This window comes from Psittacula echo (genome assembly GCF_963264785.1).
Source record: "Psittacula echo genome assembly, chromosome: 4".
Classification (NCBI taxonomy): domain Eukaryota; kingdom Metazoa; phylum Chordata; class Aves; order Psittaciformes; family Psittacidae; genus Psittacula; species Psittacula echo.
The window spans coordinates 93,606,562-93,624,174 of NC_137738.1; the positions used below are offsets into that span (position 1 = coordinate 93,606,562).

Consider the following 17,613-nt stretch of genomic DNA (forward strand, 5'->3'; position numbering starts at 1 on the left):
AGAAAAATGGCTCGAGCTTCATCTATTAATTTTCAACCCTAACGTTGCAGTAAAACAATCTTTAGCTACTGAAATTCAAATGCAGATGCTGTAGCAGGATAATTGAGTAAGATCTTCCCACCTTTTGCAGTAATTTTTACAGTGACTTCAATATGAATCTCATAGTTTTACAAAAACATATTTCAGAGGCAGAAGGTACTATAGTAGTATTTATTATTTTTGGTAAGTTACAAAGATGGAATATCTACTGGACTTGAAATAAAGCAATTTAAAAAGTGTGGTGGCTAATGGATCTACCAGGTGTATACAGTCCTGATCTTCTAAGAAAGCAAATTTAAAAAAAAACCCCAAAACAAAACAGAAAACCTAAAAAGCATCAGAGCAAACCTCAAAGTTTAATTTTTTCAAAAATAAAAGCTTAAGAAGAAAGATCCTCAGAATTGCTGTGGAACTTACTGTAGAATGACTTCTAGTCCCAAGTACTCCTCAGTTTTTGCCAGGACCTTTTATTTAGAACTCATGTGCTGGGATGGCTTAGAGTTGAGAGCATAGTTCCTGCACCAAATCCAGAAAACTACTGTTGGCCACCGGTCAGTGCTACACTGCCTTTCATCAGGAGGGAGCTCTCCTTACAGGGCCATCTCTTACAGACACTACACAATAAATATCCACATTAAATTATTTCCTTGAAAGGAGGGTAAACTTTCAGTTCTTTCATTCCTTACTTAGAAACAATTCCATAATTCTAAACTGATCATATGAGGGTCACTTCACTAGACACAAGACATGGAGCGCAACAAAATACAATAGTATTTGTATTTAAAAAGCAGCAGCAACCATTGCCATGCTCAGTCCTGATTCCCCTTCCAAGGAAATAGTGATTTCAAATCAGAGCAATGTCAGATGGGAAGTGAAGAGTACTACCGCTACCCAATTTGCTGGAGAGAGCACTATGGTGTTTTTGTTAGCACCTTGCCCTAAAATGTTAGCTTATGCCCTAAAATGGAGAATAGCTTCACCTACAATCCTGAGGAAAGACCCAACAGCTCCCTGTGTCTCCCACTGCAGCAGCCACCCTGCTTCCATTGTGTTAAAAATCTCACCAAGGCTGGCACAAAGAGAAAGCCCCTGAGAAAGAAGAGGAAGACTGAAGAGCATTTCAACTAGGACTGTCCATCTCATCAGGCTTTCCGGCCAAACTGTCAAGGTCATTCACAGCAAGGGGTGGTTTAAGGACTCCTCTCTGCCCCAGCCTCTATAGTCTACAGCTCATTTTTCAAGAGTCATCCAAAATAGGATAGCTTTTATCATGTGCACCTCTGTTACTCTATACAAGACTAACACTGTGTGTCAAAAATATTTTTATTCTTTAATTGAAACAAAAGCTGACCAGGTTCCACCTCCATGAAAAAAGTATCACGTTTAAAATTGGTTACACTAACAGCCTCCAGCAACACTCAAACAGCACACTATCAACAAAACAAACCCCAAGATGTTCCAAAGAAATATCCATGTTGTCCTCAAAATATTTGTTACACAGAATACAATCAAGTTTACTGGTTATGACAATTCATAGAATTTCTGCAATGTTTTCTTGAGATGCGTACAGTTCACTGCTGCAGTGCATCACATAGCACAGTGTGGCATGTGCTAGTTCTCCATAAAAAGGCCACTGGAATATCCATCTGATTGTGAACCAGGTTGCAAACTGCTGCACAAGCTCGCCCAAGAAAAGAAGTTTCTTGAAGATCTCACAGCTCATCTTTATCCCAGTCATCCAGATCCACATCACTGAGATCAATATCATCTTCAACTGGAAGCTGTGGAAAAGGGAAGGTTTTGAGCATGGGTTTAGAAGCACTTAATGCAGTACATCACTGATTCTGAAAGATACTTACTTCATATCAAGAGTACAGCTCCCTCCTGTCATCTCTGTCATTCATAAAAACTCAAAAGTGTATTAAGCACAGGACAAGTGATCAGAGTTTAGACTAGGAGATTGTTTTCTACTAATAAAAATACTCCAGATAAAGGCAAATACAGATATACTAATACTACTGTATTCTGCACTTTAATTACATCTGAAGTAGATACAGCATTGCAGCAACTTAGGTTTTTTACAGCAATGTTGAACCTTAAGAACCTACTTAATCCCTATTCTATTTATTACATGGGCTTTCCCATACAAACTGTCTGACATTAAGACTGACAATAAGGTCAGCATATCGCAGAACGAAAGGCTCTGAAACACTCATTACCTTGAATGCATACACTACCACCTCCCTTATTCAAGCACAAGTAGTAACACATTTCAGGCTCAAGGCATTCAACTTTCAGACCACATCCCAACAGCTAGGAGTATCTGTCCACAGTGTCAGGCGATGAATGTGGTGTTTGGTCTACTGGCAGGATTTAGATAATGAGAAACCATCAATACAACTTACCACAATCTTTGAAGAACAAGAATTTTCACATTGCCAGTTCTTAGTTATTTTACCTAATCACTTCTGAGCCTAGCAAATAATCAGCACTTTTAGAAATGAAGCACCCCTTACCTCGCCATCTTTGCCATCCCAAGGTTCAACTGAATGAATTTTAGGGAAAGCTCCACCAGCCACTGGTGCTGTAGAGCCACGACCAACAGATAGCTCCCTGAGAAAAACAAAACAAAACAAAACAAACAAGTTAAAGAAGTTTCTTCAGTTCCATCCACCTGGAACAGTGCCTGCTTCAGATAAAAGGAAGTCAACTTCAAGATCTGATCTCTGGAAAGAAATCTAAAACTGTCTGGAAGCAAAAACTTTTCCATCTGAGAAGCAGAAAATTATAGAGCCTTTAAAGCAGCACTGCAAATTTGCAATTGGATTCAAAAAAGACAAACAATATGAATTATATTATTTCACATTTCAGCAGTCTAACAACCGTGGACACACACAGCCCTTTTAACAGTGTGTTGTTTATCACTTAAGGCAACTCCAAGAGCCTTCGAGTGCTAGAAGTCACCTGCAACTGTTACTTGAAATCTTTTAAATCATCTTTTTAGTGATGTTTTTAAGCAGAGACTAAGTGTCCACAGGTTACAGTGGGGAGGAGGTAACCAGCTTCAAGATACTCCGTCTTGCAATTGCTAATTAGGCTTCCTCAAAAAGCCTAAACATTAAAATCCCAAACAGCTAATCCCTTTGCACTCTTTCAGAGGCAAGTAAGACTGAACAAGCATTCCTCCTCAGGTGGGACCTACAATTTTTATGCTCTTCTTAGTGCCAACTTCTTCACTTTTGGTCAACACTGCTGAGAATGCCTATTAGATTACAAAAGCTGCACGCAGGAAGCTGAATTAACAGCCAGCTACCCCCAGGTGTGATTGTACTGCTTTCTCTGGGCAGCACAGCTGAGCTGAAGTGTCAAGTGAGAGAATATTCTAGCAAGAACTGCTCTGCAGTAAGACAATACCAAACCAATCACCTAATGCAATACAAGCTGTTAAGTTGGCTGTTGTGTCCTGAAAGCACCATCCACCCTCACCAGGAGAGGCTTCACTAAGGTGGATTTTACACACTAAGAGATATTTGCCATGTCTGAGAAAAGCAGATGTTTCTCACATGCATTAGCACGAAGTGATTGGTATTACTTTCCTTGCACCTGAATCCTAATTTTTACTTGATGTTCCAAGAATGGTCCCTTTTTGGCATTAAGAAGACAGTCTGATCACTTACACAGGTAAGAGAATATAGCAATGTATCTATTAAACCAGCAGGAATAGGGTTCAATTGATGTGCTTCTTATGGCAAGGTGAGGAGAGACTGTTTATTGCTTTTGTAATTCTGACTGTCCTCTGCCATTCTCTGAGCAAGGATACTGCTAATGTAAGCTCTCAAAGGCTTACGTTATATATGTACATACATACCTTATGGCAGCTGGTGTTTTACCCAGAAGCAGAATTCCCACTTCACTTTGACCATGCTTAAGTAACAGTTTAAGCTTAGCTGCTCTGTTTAATTGCTGCTGTCACCTTCTGTCCTCATTTCCATTTCCTCTCCCCATTCAGCTCTTTTCAGCACTGGCTCTTGCCCAGCTACACAAGAGGCAGTTTCATTGAACTTGAGCTGACTTTTTGGATGGATTGCTTCAGGTCCCTCAATTAGTTTATCAGATGACAGGAGAATGGGGAAGGTGGGAGAGAGAAGACGGGACTAGATCAAACCAGAAAGCTTAACAGCAACATACAGAACCTCAACAGCACCTATTTAGATACCCAAACTCGGAACTTCCCAATTACGAAGTCAGAATCCACCATTTGAATCAGACATTATTGATTACCAATTCCCGCCAATGTTTTTGATTACCAGAGAACCAGAATTTTTCAAGATCAAAGCTCACTTCTATTTTCAAACTGTTTTCAAAATTTGTGCTAAAATATTTAAGTCTAAATGGCCAACTTCTTAATTCTGTCCACCATAAAAACACAGTGACTGCTTTATTAGCTGAAATCCCCACTGAAATAATTCCCTGACTCCAGTGAATATGCATTGCCTTAATTCTCTTAACCGTGCAAGTCTCACCTGATCCAGGAGAGCCTGACTTTGTTTTAAAGAGTCACAAAAGAGAAAGATTTAAGTCACTTAAAGATGTCATACCTGAGAAACTCATTAATCCCTTGCTCACTGAATGATCCTTTCAGAAGGGCAAATTTCATCTTCCGAGCATTAATAGCTGCCATTGCTGGATACCCAAAGCCTCCAATCCCCAAAGAGCTCTCAAGATCTGACTGAGCACCTGCTTCTGTCCACAGCCACCTTCAGGAAATTATAAAACAGAAAATTAATAATTAGGATGAGCACTACAATCATGTAAGTCATACATGTCCCACAACCCTGTAGAGTTCAAGCTGGGCTCTGAACTGCCCTTGACAGTGTTTATTGAAGTCAGCAAGATCCCAATCTCGAACCATGTAACAAAAGAAAGCCCCTCCCTGACAGCACTTCTAGGCCAGCCCCTTGCTCACAGCCACTAGAAACTGAACCAGAACAGCAGCAAAACACAGTCCAGGGAAAGAACTACATTACCAATCTGAACAAATTGCTATACTTTAGTATATAATAAGTAAGGTTTAAAATGGTTCACAGATCCAAACATGACAAATTTACAGCCCAAATCCCACTGCAGAGGATTTCTTGCCAAGATCTGCAAGACCAGTATTTCACTCAGTATTAGTTCCTTGCTGGTCAGGTTTCAGTTCCTCTAATGCGTAGAACAAGTCCCCTGAGGAACCTCTGGAATCAACCAGTCTCAGCATCTGCCCCAGGCTTTAAAGCCATTTTGCCCTTTTTCACAGCAGTCTGTGTCAGAACTCTCACCTAGAGAAGCTCCAGAGATCCTAACCTCTGCTTGAGAGGAGGAGGAGGAGAAAAGGCAAAGCCTGCTGGCCTGCTTCATTGAGAGCATGAAACTTGTTAATAAACTGCAATTTACTTTTATTTTTTGAGTATTCAGTCATACTGGCAGACTCACCCACCAGCAGCAAAAGACTCTAAAAGAAACTGGATAAATACTGTCCTAAAATATTGTAGCATTCAGGACAAAAGTAAAAAATTCTTAATCCGATCTCATTATTGCTTAGATATCATTTGTAGATTTGAGAGGATGAAAAGAAAACCAACAAGGAGTACGAATAAACCAGGAGTTTATTCATCCCCACCCACAGCAGTTTGTGAAATACCGAGATACACTATCCTGAACAAGGAACAACTCTTATCTGCAGATAGATTGCTATCATACAAATTAGATCCTGTTACCTCTAAAAAATGCTCACGTCTTTTCAAAGACAACTTGTCTACAATGAGACTTACCCCCACATTTTCTTTTTGTATTTTTCAGCCATTTTTAACATGACATCCAGGTAAGAATTCCTCCCTGAAGCTCCTGTTAGAAATGATTGAACAAGTTAAACACAACAACATGCTCTAAGTGACAAATTCACACAGAAATCTGTTTGCTTGTATGTCTACCTGTGTCAAGAATATGAGGCAGGACAGAAATGATGCAGAGCTGATGAGCATCACAAGTATTCTTCAGAACATCTTCACTGATTATCTAGAAGCAAGCAGCAGAAAGTCAATGAGATTAAGACATGGTTACCCAGCTGTGACTGTACTTCCCTCCAGTAGCCTATCAACTCCATCCTACAAGGGAATAAGCATTGGAACAACTTGCCAGAAATGCTTACAAGACTCTTCTACTTCACTAGTCCCCCAGTGCAAGACTAATTACAAAGAGTTCACAAAGTCCTCTGCCAAGACTTCATAACACAAAAATAAGCAGTACCAAATAAGGTTTAGAGAGAACAGCAAATCACAGATGCTAAAAATCACTGTCCTTGGAACCAGCACACCCAGACCTATATGTATGCCTGTAGGTTTCATTCATAATACTGCTAGTATAAGGAGAACCAGCAGGGTGCAGCATCTGCTGAGGATGAGGACATTTAATCAACATTAACAGCAATACCAGTTTCGTGTGACCTACCTTAAAAACTAACCAACCCATTTATCTACACCTCCAAACTTTGATTGTGCACCTTTGCCAGTAAAAAAATTTCTAAGCATACAGCCCCAATACATACTATCAATTACATGCATGTACTATTGTATTAACATTATGTACATTATAAACCGTGCAGAAAATTGACATTTTAAAAGGGTAACAAAGATGAAACAAACATCATCATTAAAGATATTAATAGTACAAATCTTTTCTTTTTCTTCCTGCACCCCAATAGATTGTCTTGGATACATCCCACTTTGGGGACAACTGATCACCATTTCAAATCCACCAACAGCAAGCTGAAACTAGTGGAGTTTTTTGGACAACAAGCAAGCTCAGTTCTTATGCATCTCCTAATGGATGGCTTGCCAATGACAAAACCATGCCCTCCTGTTGTAAGAAAAAAGATGGGGCACAGAACCCAACCTTTTCACTCATTCCTCAATATGATTCAGACACCCTGATACCATCCCACTAGTGTCTTCACTTTATCAATTCTGATAATCTTTCAGTTCACACATTCAGTGAAAAATAAATACCAGCTGAATGATCAGACTTGTCATCCTTGACTTTCTGCTGCAGAAGAGTGCACAGGCAACACGTTTAGGCTATTTACAGTAACATAGTCCTGTAAAAACTGCAGCAAAGGATATGACGGAAAAGCAATTTGAGAAAATGATATAGAGGTACCTCCAGGAGCTCAGGTGGTGGTGCATTATCAGAAAACAGATCCAGAGCACGAGAAACGATGTCAGATCTGGTTCTCCCACCATCATAATCAACAGGGTCTTCTCCTTTCTGGAAAATTTTAATGGTAGGAAATCCACGAATCTGCAAGAAAAGTTGAAACCATCAGATCACATAAATCTGAAAACTTATGGTGGAAGTTATGTGATACTCCGACACGTTTTAGATGAAGAAAAAGGGAAGATATTCAACACCTAAGTGAATCAAGTCTCCCAGCCTGTTACAACTGAACTTGAACAATTGTTTCCTACTTGTGCAATAATTCAAAACAAGGTTAACATACACTGATATACTGTTTCAAGTCTCAGGTCTGATGAATCAGTAATGGTTTCATATCAATTCAGATGTACCAAGCACTGCAGGTTTAAGTACCATGAGGACTATTTTAGCCCTTAATTTTTATTAGACAGTAGTTTCCCCAATTTTTCTTGGGTAGGGGGGGACAGCACTGTGCCTATATGGCAACAAGTAGACCTTAAGCTCCCCCTGCTACACTCCCACCAAAATTTGTTCAGCGCTCCCACTGACTGCCAGTCATGTGCACAGGAAATCTAAGCAGCTTACTGTGAACATCCTGTACTGTACTAAAAATTAAAGAGTATCAGTTCCTTTTGGACTCACAGCATAGCTGATCGGGGCAGCTAACATTGTCAGTGATCTCCAATATCTGGCTCCAAGATGTACAGGTAGATGGGCGAGTTCTGGAGATACCCAGCCAGCATATAGTCTGAGAGACCTTTCACTTCAGATGATGAAGCTATACAAGATTCCATGGACATAAAGAGCCATTTTCATCAGCAACATCCAGATTTATTCATTTATCTCATCCCATTCATTTACATTGTTACTGACATTCAGGAAAGAATATTATGGGAAAATGGTGTGTGACACATTATTTTTAGCACAAACATTTAAATGGTACCAGATTAAGGAACAGTTCAGTATGCATTACAGGGAAATCTGACTTACTAGAGATGTAAAAGAAATTTTAACCACTGCAGAGCACACTTACCCCGTATCTGCTTGTCAGCATCTGATTAACAGTTGCATCTACTGCAGCCAGCTTTACTTTTCCCTTTGTTTGTTCCTTCACCTCAGTGGCAGCAGCTGCCCATTCCGGCTCCAGGCTGAAATACAAAGGGTACAAGTTCTCTAAGCTTTAAGAAAGCTAGCAAAAGTACACCACGTTTCATGTAGCATACAACACACAGGAAAAAAAAATAAAGCCTCTGCAGACAGCAACAGCTAGGAGGGTTATTCCAAATGAGACTCAAGTCCCACATAACTTCTGGATCTTATTTCCACTGGTAACTGGACATTTCACTGCTAAGGCGGAATGCCGCCAGAGCAGCATCAAGGTGCCCTGAGGAGTCAAAGCCCACACGTTTGTTAAAACACCTTACAGAAACCCGCACTTCTGACATACTAGAGATGCAAGTTCTCCTTTAGGGGATTAAGGGTATGACACAAAACAAAGCATTAACGTGAACTCAATTGTTGAAGAAAAAGCTCATTTACTTTTTGCAGTGCCCACACCATGGAGCATAAAACTCCACCATCCACACATCATCACTATTTATGACGTTCTTATCGAAGCTGTCATCAGTCAGCTCAATCACATCCCTCTTATCACCACCTCCACTCTCTCGGCTCTGTAAGAAACAAACAGACCCTCACATAAGTGCGTCATGTCATACCAAATGGTCTTTATTTGAATGAGACACAAAACAGGCAGTATAGGTTACACAACTTCTCCATTTTTAGAACTGACAATACACACAGCCTACTCTCACAGCACTTTCAAGAAACAGTAAGCGATCCTTCTCTTAAAAAGAAAATCAGGTCAAATTGACTAACAAGAGGGAACACTTCCCCAGTTCTTCATGCTCTGAGCTGCCCAAGAACAAAGTGCTCTCCAACCCCCCTCACCCCCCCCCCATTGTGTTCTGGTTTCCAGGCAAAACAAACACATCTAAGAGCAATACACACTACAGGGCACAGATCACCCAAGTCTTCTACCTGACCAGCCTGAGGATGTTGGAGCGTATTTGCTCCATGATTTAGAAACAGTAGTAGGAGCCAGAAGCTTTTCAGTTTGCCTTCAGGGAGAAATCCAGCAAGTCAACTTCAGAACACAACCAAATTCAGAAAAGCCTCATCCATTCAGCTTAGACTAGAACTAGGCAAATGATATCTCAACCAGCTGAAGAACAGGGCTAACAGGGACCTCAAAGTTCAAAGGGAGACACACCTGGGGAAGAATCACCTCATGTTTGGGACTGACTAACTGTTCACAGGGACCTGAGGGTCTTGGTGGATGAGCTGAATATGAGCCAGCACTGCACCCCTGTGGCAAAGCAGCCAATAGCCCTCCAGGCTACACTTGGGGTTGTCAGCAGAGTTGGGGAGGAGATCTTTTCCTCTGCTCAGCACTGTGTGAGACACCCAAGAGTGCTGGGTCTAGTTCTGGGCTCCCCAGCATATCCAGTATAAGAAGTATACACACACTGAAGCAAGTCCAGCCAAGAGTCAAAGCTGGTTAAGGGCTTTGAGCATCTGACATATGATGAGAAGTTGAGAAAGATGGGATTGCTCAGCTGGAAAGAGAGAAAACTTAACATGGATCCTATCCATGTATATAAATACCTGAGTGAAAGGGAGTAAATAAAAGAAAGGCAGGCTCTTCTCTGCAATACCCAGTAACAGGACAAAAAGGGCATAAGTTGAAACACAAGAATCTAGCTTAAATACAAGAGAAAACTTTTCTACTCTGAAGGTGGTCAAACACTGGAATAGGTTGCCCCAAAAGTGCAATCCACGTGGAGTCTCAGTCTTTGGAGATACTAACAACTTAGTGGGACACAGCCCTGGGCAATCTGCTCAAGCTGGCCCTGCACTGGGCACGAGGGCTGGACTAGACAGCCTCCAGAGGTCCCTTCCAACTTCAACTGTTCTGTGAAATGAGCACAGGCTGTCCTGTACGGTCTCCAGTTGAACACACACATTTCCTCAAATACCTGTTTCCCAGAACTATATCCTCCGCTTCTGCCACTAAGACGGTCTTTCACCAGGGACCGAAGAGCACTTAAAGCAGCATCAACAATAGCGTCACTTGTCCTGCCACCTGCAACACAGCAAAATGAGCGATTGAAGCATCAAAGGTCAGGTTAAGGTAGGCCCCCAAATTCATTAACAAACTTAATACTCTCTCACTCTACAGATTTTTCACAAAAAGCAGGACTGGACTATGAGTGATATGGTACTAGTGGTGGGACATCACTGACAAACACAAACAATATGATTACTTCACTCCAATTTTTAACTAACACCTTTATCTGATGTGAGGTGACTGTGGCAAGCTCCCAGTAAACAGGAAGAAAGGAATAATTCTTTAGAACTGCTTAGCAACCTTCACCAACTGCAGGTGGGACTGTTAGTCCACACTAAGACATGCACAATTCAGTCAAGTTAGTCCCACACACCCGTGTATCAGTTGCTACAAACACTAGACAGGAAGGAAACACCACACAAGACAGCATTGACAGCTACCATAATTACTATATCCAGGAAAGTTTTCAGGCATGCAACACACGAATAAGCATCACATTTACCCTGATAATCCTCTGCTTTGTTTTTGTTGGCTCCAAATATCTTGATAGTCGGAAACCCTCTGACTCCATACTGTCCACCCAAGGACTGATGTTTGTCTGCATCTACTGCACCTACTTTCACTACACCCTGTGGAAGTGAAAACAAATACTAAGACAAGACCTCCACAATGATTTAACACATTTTATACTCTGTGTATGCTGTGGGGGGCAGAGAGTGTGTTATTAGGAGGGTACAAAAACAGTCACCAGAAGACAGGTGCAATCCCCCCCAGAAGCATTAACCTACAGAATACCTTAGGTCCATTCTTTCTTCATCCACTGACAAACCAGATTTTAAATTGTTTGGCATTTTTTTGGCTTGTGATTGAAGAAGGTGAGTATATTTAACACAGGCAAGAGTTCAGCAAATCACTACCTGACCAAGTTTTCTGTAATTAAAGAAATATTCATCACCAACAGCTTAGAACACTGTTTTTACATGCTTTTCCTGTACTTTAGAGGCAAGCAACAGAACCGTGAGGAAGAAACAAGGAACATGCTATCTGGGGGGTGACCAGATTCTAATGCCTTCTGGTGCTGTTAAAAGCAGCCCTGGAAAACAGTGAAGGAAAATTACAGGGACAGAATTTACTTGCTTCCTCTATAATTCAATGGCTTCTTTTAAAAAAAGAAAAACACCCACAAAAAATACTGCCTGTTTAAGTGCTTCTGACTGGCCACTTCCCTGGCTGAACAAGTGTGACTAAAGTGATACAGTTTTGGGGACCAAGCCCAAAGCCAGATGACCAACAGCCACATTCTCCTCAATCCACTGCCACAAGTACATTTGAAAGGCTAAACAACTTACTTTTAATGCTGTTGCTGCTTTCTTCCACTCCGGTGTTAGTCTTTGACAATGACCACACCTTTTAGGAAACAAAACACAGTAATTGTCATTCAGATAATTGTTTCTGATGAATAATTTCCTGATAATTATTTCACAAAATACAGAGTGGTCTTGTTGGGTTTGCAATTACCAAACAATCACTCACAGCAAACTTAGGAGAGTTAAGATCTTCTCATGAAGAGGGTAAAAGGCTATGCCACAAAATCGCATCATCAGACTTCTGAAGAAAACACATGTATTCCACATGTATTATACAAGTACATGCAAACACACATGTGCACACATCTCAAAAGCTAGCTGGCTTTCCTAGTACAGAGGCAAACATGAGCACCAAAATCCAGATTTGCACACCAGCCTGCTTGTTGCAAGCTACAATGGATGTGATGGGACCTGAAAAAAAATATTCTAGAGGTAATTTCTTCACTAGCAAGAATTTGTGGCACATTTCCTGGAGGTGTCTGGCAGACAAGAGCAACAGCTGACTGGCAACTAGAGTACAGTCATAGTATCACAAGTCTGTAGGGAAAGAGGAGCTACCATTTTACTTATACCTGTTCCACACTTGATTGCTATTGTTCAATAAAGTTTTCTTTTGCCTGTAAAGCTGCAACAACACTAGAGGTGGCACAAGCTTCCCCCAAGCCTCTCAGTCTAGATTCAGTCAGGCTGTTGCAGTGAAAGGTCCTTTTCTCCAGAATGTGGAGCTTTGGATGGCAATAGCACAGAGGACTTGTGCAAAGGTGGACTATACATCATCAGAATTTACATGGAAGAGACTCCATGCTTTGGACATGAGCAGGACAGGAGATAGAAGTGCTAAATTCAGATGCACAAATCCAGTATTTTTCAAAGGAAATTGGAAATTCTAAGTATGAATTCAAGCTCTGTGCTTCCATATCAGCATAAGACAGAAGTGAGGGGCCTTCTCCCCTATTGCACTTTGATTAGTCATTTAACACTGACTTCAGTAAAAATTGAAGTAGTAAAATGGCATATAAGGTTTTGTTATTAGACTCCATTTACCATCTTGAAACCAATTCTCGCCTTTTTCCCTCATGAGGGAATTTAAAATAGGAAATCCAACTGGAGTTATTTTGCTAGACATGAGGCCATCAAACTGGTAACTGCACTGCCAACAACTGACTGAAACCCTGCACTGATCAGCAGCAAATTCCTATGCTGCTCCTCCACAATAAGAGCAGGCAAGTATGCAGCTGCAATTCTTACCATGGGGCGTAGAACTCCACGAGCCACAGGTTCTCACTCTGAATGACCTCCTTGTTGAAGTTAGTTGGTGTCAGCTCTATCACATCATCACTGGCTGAGTATAAACAGTTAACCACAAGGAACAACGTGCAGCTCACTGTGCCTAGAACAAAAAGCAAAGAAATCAGCATTCCTGCAGAACATTTATGATTTTCCTGTTGCCACAGCTAAATCATCTCCCCATACCCTGCAAATCAGCAGGGAAGTTAAAAAAAAAAAAAAAAAAAGGATGGGGGAACACAACAGACTCAATGGATTCAAGGGCCAGAAAAGAAAGAAAGGAATTTAAGGCAAGATATATGCCTCTCCTCCTCACTTAAATCAGGACTCCACAGGATCACGCAATATATTCACTGCACCTAAAGCTAGCTAGGGTTATGCCACTCCCACTAGAGCTCTCCAAAGAACAGTTTGTCAAAGCTGTTACTCTAACCCTACCAGACCAGCAGAACTTTCACAGGGATCCCCACAAATAGCTTCAATTTCTTCCAGTTCTTTCTCATAGAACCTCTTAAGCCCACACCTCTTGCACAGCAGGCAAACACATCTTTCATAGGACCACATAACTCAGGCCTGTTCCAACTAGTTTTAGTACAGTCACACTGATTTTAAGACTGACTTGATGCTAGTGTAAGGAGATCCTTCATTCTCGCTCATCAGGATCTTAGTCTACCACTGAGTTATCTCTCTAGCAACAGACTGGAGAACAACGGCTAAATCTCTGGTTAACAACTCAAGCACTCTTAGAACCCTAAAAAATTGAAAGGTACAAGGAAATTGCTTTCTCTTAAGAAAGACTTCGTACTTCTGGATCTTATATCTTCAGGCTTGGCACATAAAACCTCATAATCCTTCCTTCTACCAAGTCGCAGAGATTGAAAGATGACAACTATCCCTGTAACAAAATCCACAAGCAGAAGACTTTCCTTAACCCACCAAAGACTGGGGGGAGTAAGAGTTCAGACATCTAAATTAGATCTACACAATAAAGTAGTTAGCTTTGCTGTGAGTGGTTAGCAAATTGCATAGGAAGCCGCATATTCTCTCTCAAGACTGAACGTGAGAGGAAGATACAATTCAGTGATGCACATGGTACACAGACTGCACAGCATCACCTATGCTTTATCAGTTCTGCTCAAGAAAAGCCAGTTTCTATCCTGCAGGTGAGAGAAGCTGCCATCTTCCAGGTTACTAAACCACAGATCTGGACTGAATTGCCATGCTGCAGCCCACCACCCTATCCATTGCACTACTCCCTCTCCTAAATGCTTCTTTTAGCCGTAGGACCCAACCTTTTTCTTCTGGTGTGATCCTAGTTGGTTTACACTACCAGATTTATACATTAGATTGGCTGTCTCCATTCAGCATGCCTATGTAGAAACAGCACTTCATCAGAACTGATCAACTGACTTCCAAGGCAATCTGTGGCTGTCACAGCATGTTACAGTGACCTACAGTAGCAGCTGCCACTGGGGTATAGTAAGAAAAGAAGGATGGAAAAAGCTACTTGAATGTGACAGTCACTCTCAAGCAAGAAACCCTTCTTTAGGTGGAATGAGACCATTACATTTAAATCAGCATATTTTAGCATCACCTAAGGAGACCTCTAGCAGAATCCATTTCGAAACTGAACAGAGTTCCCTCAGCCATTTTTGCCACTTCAAATAGATAAGTCCTAGTTTACCTAAAAATACCTGCTGAAAAGAACTCACAAAAGAAAGCACACAGTGAAATTCACCAAGTCACATATCACTGCTTTTTGTTTTGCCACTCATGAACTGGTGACATGATTTTCCTTTCTACAGTGCAATATTCAAGGTTTAATTAATCTTCAGGAAATAAAAAGATAATTTTCCTACAAGCATCTATGCCAGGAAAATGCAAAGCTGCCCTTGATACTGAGTAAAAAAGGAACAAAAGAAAACCCAAAACACATAATCTGATTTCAAAAGTTGTTTCCTAATGTAAATGAATTACATAGACAGAAGAGTTATTAAACCAACTAAGGCAGTATTACTAGCTCTCATTGACAAGCCAAGTTGTAACTGAAGATGGGGGGGGGGAGAAAAAAGCTTTTGCTAAGGGCCATGGATGATGATTCTATGAACTTCCTCCTTAAAATACCTGCTACTTCCTCAGCAGAGCAGCCCGAGTGGGACCGCTTCACAGGTTTACCGATTTATTTGGCACAGAAGACCCAGCAGCAGGGGGAGTGGAAGAAGAAGCATAATTTCCTACGGACTCCTCCTTTTGTCTTCACTCATTGCTTTCTTGCTGCCCTTACAGCCCTAGCTCCCACGTCAGGGCAGCCAGGCAAGTAAACATCACTGCTCAATGGAAATTAAAGCTTGTCTGTTTCTATTAGGGTGAGAAATAAGCACCTTTTGTTTGTTTGTTTTTGCTGCTGAGACCTTTAAACTATCTACCTGCGCTTCACCAGCCTATCGAGGCACTGATAACCCACACCCCCGGGGGGCGCAGCGGCCGGAACCGGCAATGGCCGTCACCCGCTCCGGTGCCGGCCACCGCGAGGAGCGACTCGTACGGTACAGAGCCCTCGCTCCTCCACGAGCGGTAAACGAACTCACGACAGTTCCGCATCTGTGCCCAATGGCCGCCCAGCCTCCTCCGGCCGCGACGGGCCCGCACCCCCGCCGGGCCCCGAGCAGCCGGGACAGGGAAGCCGCGTCCCACCGCCCCTCCCCTCCCTGTCCCGTCCCGTCCCGTCCCGTCCCGTCCCGTCCCGTCCCGTCCCGTCCCCTCAGCGGCCCCGCCGCGCGCGGCTCCTACCCCACCACAGGCAGCCTGCGGCACGCGCCCCCATGGCTGCCTCCCGCTCCTTAGGCCACCGCTACCAGAGCCTGCCCGTGCCGTCCCACCGCCCACGCGCCGCGCGTCTCCCCGCCGTGGCCGCCGCCCATTGGCGGCGCCGGCGCTCGCGCACTGAGATAGCCAATGAGAGGGGTCCGCGTTAGCCGGTGCGGAGCGCGGGTGGCCGGAGCAAGCTTCGAGGGGCGGAGATGGGTGGTAGGGCTGGGCTTGGGGTGCGGGGATGGCTGGGAGCTGCTGTGGGCATGAGAGTGGCAGAGGTGGTTACGGTGAGCGCAGCCGTGGGAGAAGCGCGCTCAGCCTCCTTCTAGCAGCTTCCCAGGGTCCTGAGCCGCTGCCTGCCTCCCGGCGCTGGGGGGTGCTGGGCTGGCACCCACGCAGGTCTTCAGAGAGAAGGTCCCGTTTGGTGGCCGAGCTTCTTGTCTACTGCCTCTAACCGCAAACATCGGCCTCCAGGACTTGGCAGCCTAAATAGTGCTGCTGTGAAAACCAAGGCAGGCATCGAGATTTGAAAAATAAACTGGTTGCAAGTCACAAGGGTGTATGTGAAAGTGGATATCAGCCTTGTTGCGTCTGCTGTAGGACAAGGAAATAATTATAGGGGGAGGGGAGGGCTAGGGAATGCTGATACAAGCGCTATTAAAGCCTGGATAACCTGCTTGCACTCGACAGAGACTTGGGAAGCTTGGGTTCAGCAGCACAATATACGTATGGCTGTTTAGTATGAAAAAAGTATCCCAGTTAAAAAGCTTTAGAAGCAACTGGTTAAAAAGCTGGTTATTTCCATCCTTTTCAGTGATGGCACGTTGCTGGAGGGTACTAGAACTTGAGCTGTGTTGTTGGTGGGCATAGATCTGTCCAAAAGCTTTTGATGAGCTAGGATTCAATGGTTAAGTGAGCGGTGAATTTTTTAGTGTAGGTACTAGCTGAGCTTAATGTACCACTGAAATAGTTTTCCAGCAGTTGGATCCACACCCATTGCTTCAGAAGTAGCACTTTTCAGTACCATTAAGTCCTGCTTTTTAAGAGTATGAAATTACTAGCACTGTAGTGAGGACAGGCAGCCATTTTCACTCTCAAGTTGTTTCAGAAATGGAGGAACAGGGATACATGAATACAGGTTTTAATCAGAATGGCTACAAAATAACCAACATCGTCTCATTTCCATCCATAAGAGGCAGACTGCTGAGCAAGAAGGTTCAAGTCTGCTCCTAGGTACTCCTAAAGCAAAGGGGAGCTGCTTTGCTCATCAGCCTTCCCACAGGAATGAGTATTTCTCTTAAATTGCTCTTAAGTTCCACCAGTATGATGAAAAAAGCAAGCATGACACCTTGGGACACTGTTGAGCAGTTATCATGACATTAACTCCAGGTAAAATCCTCAACACCAGAAATAATAGAAGAGTAGTTTTATGACATGTAAATTGGCAGAGAAAATTAATAAGTGGGGATGTGTGGCTAATAGAAGGAACAGCATAGAGGTAATGTGTTTTATTTTTCGTCAGTGTCATGCAACGGGAAGTTGAATGGCTGTGCTTAATATTTCTATAGCACCAAGAAACATGTGTTAAAGTATGTGTTGCCAAGTAAGAAGCTTTTTAAGACAGATCTTTACTGACTCAGTAAATTCCTAGTGAGTTTCTACAGGAAATGATTGTACAGCAGAAGCAATTCAACATTTTTATGTGTGTTCTGGAAAAACGCGTAAGATAGTGCTGATAAAACCTGCACC

The 17,613-nt window shown here is 42.6% G+C and overlaps 1 protein-coding gene across 1 annotated transcript; it reads right to left on the minus strand.

Annotated features, from left to right (window-relative positions):
• Positions 1-1,426: 1,426 nt before the first annotated feature.
• Positions 1,427-15,928, minus strand: PDIA6 (protein disulfide isomerase family A member 6). Its single transcript, XM_080615258.1, has 13 exons — positions 15,844-15,928; positions 13,015-13,156; positions 11,749-11,806; positions 10,902-11,028; positions 10,308-10,414; positions 8,809-8,942; positions 8,303-8,417; positions 7,234-7,374; positions 6,009-6,093; positions 5,850-5,922; positions 4,638-4,796; positions 2,556-2,652; positions 1,427-1,820 (listed from the first exon to the last, which is right to left on the minus strand). The coding sequence occupies exons 1-13, from the start codon at positions 15,875-15,877 to the stop codon at positions 1,752-1,754; spliced, it is 1,341 nt and encodes a 446-aa protein (XP_080471384.1). The 5' UTR covers positions 15,878-15,928; the 3' UTR covers positions 1,427-1,751.
• Positions 15,929-17,613: the final 1,685 nt, after the last annotated feature.

Coding starts and splice junctions, on each gene's coding strand:
- PDIA6 (XM_080615258.1), bottom strand. CDS start 15,877: ATGGGGGCGCGTGCCGCAGGCTGCCTGTGGTGGG. Junction 11,807..13,014: donor GTGGAGTTCTACGCCCCATG/GTAAGAATTGCA, acceptor GTTTCCTAAAAG/GTGTGGTCATTGTCAAAGAC. Junction 1,821..2,555: donor GGGATGGCAAAGATGGCGAG/GTAAGGGGTGCT, acceptor CCTTTTCCACAG/CTTCCAGTTGAAGATGATAT.